The following is a 12,185-nucleotide window of genomic DNA, read 5'->3' as shown; positions in this document are numbered from 1 at the left end:
GGGAGAGAGCGGAGGGAGAGGATATGGGGGGGGGGAGAGTGGAGGGAAGAGGGTATGGAGGGGGGGAGTGGAGGGAAGAGGGTATGGAGGGGGGGGGAGTGGAGGGAAGAGGGTATGGAGGGGGGGGGAGAGTGTAAGGGAAGAGGGGGGGAGAGTGGAGGGAAGAGGGGGGGAGAGTGGAGGGAAGAGGGTATTGGGGGGGGGGGGGGAGAGCGGAGGGAAAAGGTATGGGGGGGAGGGGAGAGTGGAGGGAAGAGGGGGGAGGCGAGGCACAGCACGGTAGGAGCAAAGAGGTGCATGACCTGGAGATAAGGGTAAAGCTCTGAGTACAACATGCCGGACATTACTCAAGAGGGTGAACCTTAGGATGTCTGTCTTCACCTCTTTCGTCGATTCTTTCAGCGTGAAACACTCATCTGAGGACCAGCAGGTGGCATGGGTTTCTCCTTATACTTGCCCCCTTATTCTCCTTTCCAAATCAAAGGTATACAATTATCATGATAATTTGTAGATTTCTGTGCCATCGTTTCAATATGCAGAATACCTGCAACTCCACTGAGCAATACCCAATTATTCTTTATCATCACGAGGTAACTGGGCATTACTAGAAAATGAAAAAACTAGTCATGCTGGTGACTGCTTGTGTCAATCTGTATTGGTGGGCAGGTAGAAGTTAAACAATGGATGTAATAAAAACGAGGTTCAATAAAGTATGCTGACTGCCATGGGATGCAAAGAGAAGCTTCTGTTTCAGGAGTTAACCCTTCATTAGAATAAAAGAGCAGGGTTAACACCCAGAATCGCAGCTTCTCCTTGCTTCCCACAGTAGTTAGCATACCTCTTTGAACGTCGTGATGATTTCATTCATTGGACATTACGGTACTGGGTTGGGATGCAGAGAATGCACCATGCTTGTCTGATGTGTGGTGTGTGGCGTGTGTCATGCAGTGTGTGCATATTCGTGCTCTGCTGGTGGCTTATGGAGACAGGAACATTGGCGCCAAGTCAACTTTTCATGAGTAGTCTCGCTCTGTCCTTTCTCTGCTACTGCCTCTACGATGTGATAGATGGAGGCACTGGCAGAAGGTGCAGTGGACGTACAAGTGAGTTGCTTGAGGTCTTTCCATCAACTTTTGTAAGAAGAGGTGAAAGGAGGGGTGGGGGTTGTTGGGGCATTCACTACTGCCACGAGCTCTTGATATTTCTTTAAGTGTTTATTTTAGTCATACGCAGTCTTGAGGCTGCTGAAGCTGGTAATTAGCACCACCGAAGGAGGTGGTAAAACCAGCATCGCCACAGGAGGTGGAAAAACCAGCTTTGCCGCAGGAGGTGGAAAAACCAGCTTCGCCGCAGGAGGTGGAAAAACCAGCTTCGCCGCAGGAGGTGGAAAAACCAGCTTCGCCGCAGGAGGTGGAAAAACCAGCTTCGCCGCAGGAGGTGGAAAAACCAGCTTCGCCGCAGGAGGTGGAAAAACCAGCTTCGCCGCAGGAGGTGGAAAAACCAGCTTCGCCGCAGGAGGTGGAAAAACCAGCTTCGCCGCAGGAGGTGGAAAAACCAGCTTCGCCGCAGGAGGTGGAAAAACCAGCTTCGCCGCAGGAGGTGGAAAAACCAGCTTCGCCGCAGGAGGTGGAAAAACCAGCTTCGCCGCAGGAGGTGGAAAAACCAGCTTCGCCGCAGGAGGTGGAAAAACCAGCTTCGCCGCAGGAGGTGGAAAAACCAGCTTCGCCGCAGGAGGTGGAAAAACCAGCTTCGCCGCAGGAAGTGGAAAAACCAGCTTCGCCGCAGGAGGTGGAAAAACCAGCTTCGCCGCAGGAGGTGGAAAAACCAGCTTCGCCGCAGGAGGTGGAAAAACCAGCTTCGCCGCAGGAGGTGGGAAAACCAGCTTCGCCGCAGGAGGTGGAAAAACCAGCTTCGCCGCAGGAGGTGGAAAAACCAGCTTCGCCGCAGGAGGTGGAAAAACCAGCTTCGCCGCAGGAGGTGGAAAAACCAGCTTCGCCGCAGGAGGTGGAAAAACCAGCTTCGCCGCAGGAGGTGGAAAAACCAGCTTCGCCGCAGGAGGTGGAAAAACCAGCTTCGCCGCAGGAGGTGGAAAAACCAGCTTCGCCGCAGGAGGTGGAAAAACCAGCTTCGCCGCAGGAGGTGGAAAAACCAGCTTCGCCGCAGGAGGTGGAAAAACCAACTTCGCCGCAGGAGGTGGAAAAACCAGCTTCGCCTCAGGAGGTGGAAAAACCATTCTGGCATGGAGTTAGTTAGTTAGTTAGCCTGGTGTTGGCTTAGCGGTTAGGGTGAAGGCCTGGGATCCTAGGATCCTGGGTTTGAATCTCGGTTGATCGCTGAATTAACACCAGGGGATTGACTCAGCCTGTCATCCTTCTGATGTCGGCAAATTGAGTACCAGTTCACTGGTAATTCCCTGTGTGTCGCAAGAGGTGACAAATAGGGTTGGTGGCAGGAAGGGCATCCGGCTGTAAAACATTGCTTCAAAAAAAGGGGATCATGGTGCCCAAAAAAGTCCAATCCCCGCTCTGCGGGGGGGGGGGGGGGGGGAAATGGCCTCTAAAGGCGGTTCATGGAGTTAGTTAGTTGATTGCGTGCTGGGTGGTTATATCAAGATCGGCAGATAATAAAAAGTGCTGAAAGATGGAGATAAAGCGCTAGAGATCGCCAGATGAGAGGAGCTGGATGGAGAACGCCCTCACACGCAGATTAAATTGCTCCTCGGAGTCCTAAGAGAGGAAGTTTCCCTTTAAGCCAATTAACTTCAATTAACTTGTCGGTTTGTTTGTGGTTCATCATTTGGCTGTTAACCCCAGCGTGGTTAAAAATCACGACCATGGGAAATTGGTGTCTGTAGGATGCCGAGAAACCGGAAAACTACTGCTGGAGCACCAAGCCACCACTCGGATCCTGTTCATAGGATCCGGCGATCCGGACAGAATGTCAGATTCTTGTTGGAGCTACCTGTATGTGGAAAGCCAAAGCAAAGATCAATTTCGCTTTCCCGACAGACTGGTGTTGGCTTAGCGGTTAGAGTGCCGGCTTGGGATCCTAGGATCCTGGGTTTGCATCCCGGTCGATCACTGAATTAACGCCAGGGGGGTTGACTCAGCCTGTCATCCTTCCGAGGTCGGCAAATTGAGTACCAGCTTGCTGGGATGAATGATCCTGGTGTGTACCCCGGTTTAGAATAGGTACACCGTATCCCTGCGCATCGTAAGAGCGTGACCAAGGGTTGGCGTCAGGAAGGGCATCCGGCCATAAAAACATTGCCTCAAACAGGGAACCATGATTGTTATGGGGCCCGCAAGGCTAACCCCCGCTCTAGCGGGGAAAAATGGCCTTAAAACGATCATTCATATATATACACAAAGAATTAAGTTAAGCACCCCTACACAACGAATTAAGGTAAGCACCCCCTAATATATATTCTTTGTGTATATGTATACATTGGCATATATTCTAAGGTATGTGAGATCAAATAATGATTGGTATGACATTAGCAATTATCCATTGATGAAAGTGAGTGATCAAAGTGAAAAAAAGTGATTGGTTGAGTCAGTGATCCGATCACGTGGGTCCTACACACGTTATTGACGCAAAGATCGCTAGAGGTCTTCTCAGAACAATGACTGTACGTTAGAAAACATAAACGTCATCCACACTGTCCGTGATGGACCTATAGCTCCATACTTAAATTGAGGTGAAAATATGCCTAAAATTCCCAAAAAATTTCACCTTAAATTATTCAGAATAAAATATTGAAAACGGCATGATTGTTATGTTTTTATGTGACCATAATATCACTTCTCCAGAAAATATAGCAATATCATGGGTATATTACACTGTTTTGACGACAACAAACTTGTAATGTGTGAGGTTGTAAAAAAACGGGGGGGGTGCTTAACTTAATTCTTTGTGTATATATTCGACAGACGGCGTATGGTCTTTCTCAACGTTCCGTCGCTACATTGGTGATTGCGTAGGTGGAGGATTTGACCTCAAGTCCACGTAGTGGTCTATCGTAACGGGTTCATCAGGATCGGGTTCGGAGCACTGGTCCGAATCCGGCGACTGTAACAATATTGTTGTGGAAATGACTCGTGGGATTATAAATGCTTTCATTATTAAGTTTTCAGAACAAGTGTAGAAGTAATTAAATTACGTCGTTAATTTGTATAGTTAGACTATCAAACCTACCCCATTGTGTGTCTAAAACCCCTTATTGCTGAGAGCCTATGTTGAATGATTTTATCCTCTGTTTGCCGACCTAAATGTCTTTTTTCGTGGTCTTCAGCCATCAAATTAGGCGGTAAAACACCGTCGTTTCCTTGGTGGCTGTGGCAGTACTGAGTGAAGGGTCAGCAAAGTTCCGCTCCAGCCACCAGGCCGAGTGAAGGACCAATGGTGAATGAGGGCAGAGGGGCATAAACCGTCATGGTGAAGTTATAAAGGGTTGGGGCATTAAAGATCCGAGAGGATAATCCTGGAAGCGCCGAGGCGAAAGCTATGGCCGAGAACGAGCTCCGGAGGGAGAAGGTACACCCCACTCAGCTGACCCCCAGGCCCACGCCACTTGCACGCTTCCAACCTCCCTTGTTTTGCCGCACGGCACATTCCGCCTGCATGAGAAATTTTGCTGCATAGGACGTTTCGCTCTGCACGGGACCCTGAACTGCCAGTTTGCTCGTGCGTTGGCATCGTGGGCACATATCGGTAGTGGGTTAAGGTTGTTTTAGTCATTATCTGTTATTGCATTGCTTCCCTGTACAATACCCCTTCCCCCCTCCCCCCCCCCCCCCCCCCCATGCCATTTACAATACCCATAAACCTGACTTATTCACTTGGTTGAATTCTGCTCGTTGTGGTGACTTCATCTGATGGTTGTAAATAAAACCATTAAGGTCCATTGGTGTTGGAGAAGATTGCGTCACATGACCAAGGTTTGCTCGGCCTGATTAGATCGGTCTTGTGATCGCATAGAGGTTTGGTGGCTCAGCGGTCCAAACATGAACGTAGGGGATATCAAAGCCTGAGATCCGACCTTGATCCATCCGATTCACCTGGCCTCTGCGGTCGTTTTGACATGACTCGCCGGATTCGAACCGGGCAACTGTAACGGACTGGCTGACCGTAACAATATGTTTTAATATCAGAAGCGTTGATGCAAAGCTTTAAGCTTTTTATTTTAATGAAAGTGTGTTCTAATAATCCTGTGATCATTAGTGATAATATAAGGCCTGCATTTTTCATTTATGGAAAATTGTGAACTGATTTTTCTATTGTTTAAAATATTCCATGTGTAGGATTAGTCCTCGTTTATTAAAAATGGTCTTTCTCTTTCCACACCCCCTTCCTTCTCTTCCCCTGAATCAGGGCTGGCTGATCTGAAAAGCGTTTTGATCTTCCTGTCATTTACCTATGGCCTATCTCCACTTCTCAAAACACTCACCGAAACGATCAGTACTGACACTATCTATGCCATGGCGGTAAGAATCCTATAATCTAAATAAAAAAACAGGGCTCTGAGATTTTTAAAGATGGAGCAAAAATGTAAAAAAAAAAAAAAAAAATTAATCACCAATGTTCTTTTTCTTGGAGCCAATGTACTATTCCTCCCTAATTTATCAGAGTAAAGTTAAACTTTCTGAATTACTAGTCTGTGTGACGAGGAAGATTCCCGCTCATAACGGATTGTTGTTTCTACAACCTCATAATAGAGCACGCAGTAGAAGCTATGTAGATCTGTAATGGAAAATATGGAGCATTTGCTAGGAATTTGGAATGAAAAACAAACTCAAAAAAATGTTCTGGTTAAAACAATGGTTATTGAGGAAAAGGCTAAGACCCATTCACACCGCCGCTTGCACAATCGGGAAGGAATTTGCAATTTGTACGGGGTGCCGGCAATAACTCGCTTGCTCTTCACGAAAGGCACCGTGGCATTATCAACTTCCATGAAACGATGCTAAAGGATTGGACATCGTTTAAACGTCCATCCGAGGGAAGGTGTACACATCGACGCCTTGCCCTGCATACGATACGCTCGGTGCGCATGCGCAGAAACCCCTAGCAACGGATCATCAGGGCAGCCGAACATATATTGTGTGTGCGGGACGAGGATTGTTACCTAAAATGACTCCGAGCTTTTAAAAGAAGCCGAAAACACTTGGAAACGTACCGCGACAACTAAAGAGTTGTTGAACTTTCTGAACTCGCCCAAAAAGCTGATAGCTTGCAGCTCCCCGGACTGCAAACTCCCAAGGCCGCATGGATCGGTGGAAGGCCCGAAGGTTTCGCATTCGTACTTCATTTCAACAGTTCCGCATTTGCTGGAAATTGAAACAATCTCAGCACATCCCAAAAGCATGTCTGAATTCCTATGTCTAAAATAAATAAATAAATAAAAGGAAAATGTTGTGCTTCTCAGTTAAAACCTCCTAGATTTTAAATAAATAATTTGGATGTATACGTGAATCACTCGTCAGATCGCCCTCTATTTCAGTGGGAAATTTAATGGTAACTAACGATTGATTATTCCCCATTAGACTTTCATGCTGCTCGGACACCTTCTGTTCTTCGATTACGGTGCCAATGCTGCAATGTGAGTATTCGTACCACTTGGCTTATTTGATTTATTCCTCCATTTAAGCACAACCGCATCCCACCCCCTAACCCCACCTCCTTGCATTGTTAGCAATGGTAGTGAACGCTGCTCAGCATGCATCCCGTGACGGGTTACCCATTGTACCAGGTTAACGCCAGCTGTATATGGACTTTGTAATCACTAAATGGTGGTGATAACCTAACAAGCTCAATTGATTCACCGCAAGGCATTCTGAGAAGGGGGTGGGCCAGGGGATTGGTAACTCATAAATACAGTGCATTCAGAAAGTATTCAGACCCCTTCACTTTTTTCACATTTTGTTATGTTGCAGCCTTATGCTGAAATCGTTTAAATTCATTTTTTCCCTCATCAATCTACACTCAATACCCCATAATGACAAAGAGAAAACAGGATTTTAGAAAGTTTTGTAAGTTTATTAAAAAGAAAAAACTGAAATATCACATTGACATAAGTATTCATACCCTTTGCTATGACACTTGAAATTTAGCTCAGGTGCCTCCCATTTCTTTTGATCATCTTTGAGATGTTTGTACACCTTGATTGGAGTCTACCTGTGGTAAATTCAAATGATTGGACATGATTTGGAAAGGCACACACCTGTGTATATAAGGTCTCACGGCTGACAATGCATATCAGAGCAAAAACCAAGCCATGAGGTCGAAGGAACTGCCTGCAGAGCTCAAAGGCAGGATTGTGTCGAGGCACAGATCTGGGGAAGCCGACAAAAAAAATCTCTGCTGCATTGAAGGTTCGCAAGAGTACAGTGGCCTCCACAATTCGTAAATGGAAGAAGTTTGGAACAACCAGGACTCTTCCTAGAGCTGGCCGCCCGGCCAAACTGAGCAATCGGGGGAGAAGGGCCTTGGCAATATAGGTGACCAAGAACCTGATGGTCACTCTGGCCGAGCTCCACAGATCCTGTGTGGAGATGGGAGAAACTTCCAGAAGGACAACCATCACTGCAACACTCCACCGATCTGGGCTTTATGGCAGAGTGGCCAGACGGAAGCCTCTCCTCAGGAAAAGACATGAAAGCCCACAGAATTTTGTTTCTCACAGTCTGAGAGTCCTTCAGGTGCTTTTTTGCAACTCCAAGCGGGCTTTCATGTGTCTTTCCCTGAGGAGAGGCTTCTGTCTGGCCACTCTGCCATAAAGCCTGATATGCTCTGATATGCATTGTCAGCTGTGAGACCTTATATAGACAGGTGTGTGCCTTTCCAAATCATGTCCAATCAATTGAATTTACCACAGGTGGACTCCAATCAAGGTGTAGATCAAGAAAAATGGGAGGCACCTGAGATAAATTTCAAGTGTCATAGCAAAGGGTATGAATACTTATGTCAATGTGATATTTCAGTTTTTTCTTTTTAATAAATTTGCAAAACTTTTTAAATCCTGTTTTCTCTTTGTCATTATGGGGTATTGAGTGTCGATTGATGAGGGAAAAAATGAATTTAAACGATTTCAGCATAAGGCTGCAACATAACAAAATGTGAAAAAAGTGAAGGGGTCTGAATACTTTCTGAATGCACTGTATGTAACGAGCCCGGAGTTATCTCGTTTGTTTCAACACAATTTAGGATGCATCAGTGTAAGCTGTTTTCAAAGTGTACGCACTCATGCCACCTGCTCAGCTAGTCTTGCAAACCTCATCTGGAAACTTCCATGATGGGTCGAACCCCCGATTGTTTCCCTCCAAATGATTTATGGTAAAATTGTCCTGATATCAATAAAGGATAGGCCCATTAAGGAAAGGACACACCCTTTTGCCGTGCAAGTATAGAGCTTTATGAGATCCCACAATGGATGGTGTATGAAAAGTAAGTGACCATACGCTTTAATGTATTATTTTCCTGGGGCTGGCAGTATGGCCTTGGCCCTAGAGGTACGCAGACTCACTTCTAAGCTGTCTCGCCTTGGTTCGAATCCCGACCAAGCTATAAGCTGTAATCCCAGTATTTCACAGGCAGGGTGATTGATGAACGTGTGCCGTCCCTCAGATGGACGTTAAGCTTGGCGTCCCGTATGCCGACATTGCAGGTGGTGTACAAAGTACTGTAATGTAATTACATTACAAGGTACTTTGTTGGTGTACAAAGTACTTTGCACTGTAATGTAATAATGGGAATGTAATTACATTACAGTACAAAGATCCCATATGGTGTCCTTCGCGAGGTGAGGCATCCCCAGAGCCATGAACAAATTAAATTCTTGCTCCAACCTACAGGGGGCACTGTAAAATTATCAGTGACACAGCTGCATCCTCCCCCCAGCCAATGATGCTACCCACAAAAGAAGAAGATTCTGCTGATTACGTTGATGCATGGTCATGCTCGTTCCTCAATGAGCTTAGAATTCCCATGTCTGGAAGGCCAAAGAGGCGACAGTCCATCCGATGTTACTCTTGGTGCATGGACAAAAAACTTTTAAATCCAGAATTATAACCCAACACCTTAAACGTTGTGGAGTGGAGGAGCTGTGGAGACTCGGAAGACAGACACGGGGGGTAGACTGAAAAAAAGATTAAAGAGAAAAAACAAGAAGAAGAAAAAAGGCCACCGACCTGTCTGTGACGAGAGCAATTGGTTTTGTTTCGGTCTCATCACAGGAGATGCCAATAATGGGAATGCTTTGGATTGTACAGATTTCAGGAGAGGATGTGATGCTGGAGCTGCCCACCCACGGAAGAGACCAGTATTCCAAGGTCCAGACAAAGCCTGAGGCTGAGTCCTTCTGATTTGGCAAGGAGAGAATGCATGACAGAGGCTTTTTCATCATGGCTGATGGTGAGGTCAAGAAGTTCAAGATAACCTTTTTTTCAGTTGTTGATGATCATGGAAATAGGTGGATTCAGTTGACGATCCATGCGGTGTGATGGGCTTTGTCAGAGATTTGCTGGGATTGAAAGCCGTGCTACATTTTTCAGACCAGCATGCCATCAACGAGATGAGCGGAGAGATGCGCAGCTGCTGTCAGACAGCCAGTGTGATGGCGGCAATGTACAACACGATGTGGAGTCATCTGCTAAAAGAGTGTTTCATAGAGATCGATGTCAATGAGGAACAACACTCGGTTCAAGATGCTACCAAAAGGCACCGCAGCCTCCACTGTGATGGCAGAGACGGAGGAGTTGACGGCCCGAGTGGAGGAAGAAAGCGAGGAATGAAGACCATCTTTTTTGCGATAGGCAGGAAGCTCGACAAGCAGAACATGATGCCAAACTGGATCGATTGCTTGAGGTATATCCTGGGTTATGATCCTGACATCATGTTTGAGATTCAGGGCTTCAAACAATTGCTGAGAGAGAAACAAAATAGGTGAGTGATGTCTTGTTGACTGACAGAAAAACTAATAGTCAGAGATTAGGCCGTTTGAAAAAGAGGAAAGACTTGACGTCAGCCAGCAATGATGGATTCCATGATTACCCAATCCAGAGGGGAGGGCATTGCATCTGTGTCCAGACGTAATGCGCTGGCGTAGCACACAGTCGCCACCTGGTGGTAGCCAGTATTACACATTATCTTATTCCAGCGGAGTACCTCGATAATTGTACAGGGTGGGCCATTCACAGAAACATTAAGCGGTTGCAGAGAGGTATGCGCAGCTCGAGATATTCTGGAGAGCCGGGGCGTACAAGAGCCAATGAGGAAAAGTTATCTGCATAAACAGCGGCACCACCACTAGGATGGCCGAGGGACCTGTTAAAATGAGAGGAGAGAAATAGAGATAGACAGACATGAATCAGATGTCTTGCAGCGTTCCAAAGGAGGTGCTATGTTTGAAATGAAGGGAAGCTTCATCTCACATCAGAAGTTAGCGCTTAGTCCTTTGTTTGTGGTGGATGTGCTCAATGAGGGAACAAGGATAGGGTTATCATGGGACATGTTTGCCCACCAGGAAGAGTTTGGAAAATGTAGGGAAAACGTAGGGAAAACATGGGTAATGGTGAGCGAGAGAATTGAGATGTGGATATTTGGGATATGACAGGTGCATGTGGTAAATTTGAAGTACATTGCTGTATTTGGGTTCTACCTTGGAAGAAAGGGGTAGAGGGGGAGGTTGAATTTGGAGGGGGCCATTGCAGTGAGGATGTGTGTGTAGGTGAGGGCTGGGGTGGGCAGACTCTCATTTTGACAGGCCCCTCACCCACCCGAGTAAGCGGAGTGTTTCTGGGGTGGTCTACGATCAAAAGATTCTGCTTCGGTCGAGAAAAGATTTACAAAATGGTGTTGACAGATTTGGTACAGTAATTGTAGTCGGGATAGAGGGGTGTGGAGAGAGAAAACTAATGCAACATACCCAATAAATAGGTGGGATTAATTGGGGCCATGAAAGCAATCACAGTATAGTTCTTCTTCTGGAACGAACATCCTCACATCTATTCCGCTTCTTATCCCCGCAGCGTGTCCAGTGGTCTCTCCCTGAACATGGCACTCTTTGCTTCCGTATGTCTTGCCTCGCGGCTTGCTGGGCCATTGCACACGTTCACCCTCATCACCTTCGCCTGCGAGCTGTTCGCACTTTGGCCTTTACTTCAGAAGAAGCTGAAGGTGAAACCTCAAACAGTGTTCACGGTGCTGTCGCGATCACTGTCATATATATATATATATATTGTAACGGATTTGAGAATCCTGTAATTTTTGTAAATACCACACCTTGTAAATGTCATGATCTGTGTAAATACCTCCATAATTGTAACGGTCAAAGATCGTCCCACTTAGTTAATTCATCGCATACACCTAGCCAATCTTAGAACCTCTAAATAGTTATTCCCTTATTATGTGTTCCAGTTTAAGACTCTGTTGCCCAGTAATTGACACTCCATTGCTCCGAATCAAGTAAGGATAGCTCCCCTTCAATAATTACATTTCCCAACCAAACTCTCCCTCTCTGGGTAAAGCAGCTTGACAAGCGTGGGGTGCGCGTCCTCTCAACTGGCCTGGGTTTGGAAGCGGCGTTCGCTGCTATGGTGAATATGTGCTCCGTGCTCTGTTTCGACAGGAAGGGGCGGGGCTGTTCAGCCCCATGCCCAAATAAGGATACAAGCCCAGGGCGTGCCACGAGGGGCGGGGATGTTCAGCCCCATGCCCAAATAAAAGTACAAGCCCAGGGCGCGCCACGAGGGGCGGGGCTGTGCGCCTAAATGCCCAATTAAGGATACAACATACATTAAGGATACTCCCTCAACCTTCTGCCTCGCTCTTCCCCCTCGTCAAATAACACCTCACTGCGCCTCCCCCAATCACCATCAAACCTTTTGTCTGCCCCATTCTTCCCTTTCTCCAAGCTATTCTGTAATCTCCGACACACCTTCAACAGCTCTCCCTACCTCTTCCTCCTCTTCCACATCTTACCCTGCCGCTCCCCCCCCCCCCCCCCCCCCCCCTGTTCTGTATCCGATGCTCCCCCTTCCTCTTCCTTAACAGTATGGACCTCAAACATCCGGGGCCTTCGCTCAAACTTGTCTGATCTCTCCATACAGGTTGCTTCTGACAAACCAGATGTGATCTGCTTAACAGAAACTTTCCTCCTTCATGATGTCTCTGATTCCTTGGTATCT

At 46.8% G+C, this 12,185-nt stretch overlaps 2 protein-coding genes across 4 annotated transcripts in view; both read left to right on the top strand.

Moving 5' to 3' along the window:
• The window catches only part of PIGC (phosphatidylinositol glycan anchor biosynthesis class C), a 31,594-nt gene that overhangs the window by 2,642 nt on the left and 16,767 nt on the right, over positions 1 to 12,185 (top strand). For 2 of the 3 annotated variants that reach the window (XM_068109607.2, XM_068109609.2), the window contains exons 3-6: positions 949 to 1,103; positions 5,374 to 5,486; positions 6,546 to 6,601; positions 11,028 to 11,175. In XM_068109607.2, the coding sequence (XP_067965708.2) occupies positions 949 to 1,103; positions 5,374 to 5,486; positions 6,546 to 6,601; positions 11,028 to 11,175 (472 nt within the window). The remainder of the gene's footprint in view (positions 1 to 948; positions 1,104 to 5,373; positions 5,487 to 6,545; positions 6,602 to 11,027; positions 11,176 to 12,185) is intronic. The other variant, XM_068109608.2, reaches the window with a different exon arrangement.
• Positions 1,285 to 2,253, top strand: LOC137423847 (uncharacterized; the record flags this gene model as incomplete). The annotated part of the gene is made up of 1 exon (XM_068111393.2): positions 1,285 to 2,253. A coding segment is annotated over one exon (969 nt), but the record flags the coding sequence as incomplete, so codon positions are not given.

This window comes from Myxine glutinosa, chromosome 3, assembly GCF_964187855.1.
Source record: "Myxine glutinosa chromosome 3, kmMyxGlut1.1, whole genome shotgun sequence".
NCBI lineage: Eukaryota > Metazoa > Chordata > Myxini > Myxiniformes > Myxinidae > Myxine > Myxine glutinosa.
This window is presented reverse-complemented; position numbering and strand designations above follow the sequence as displayed.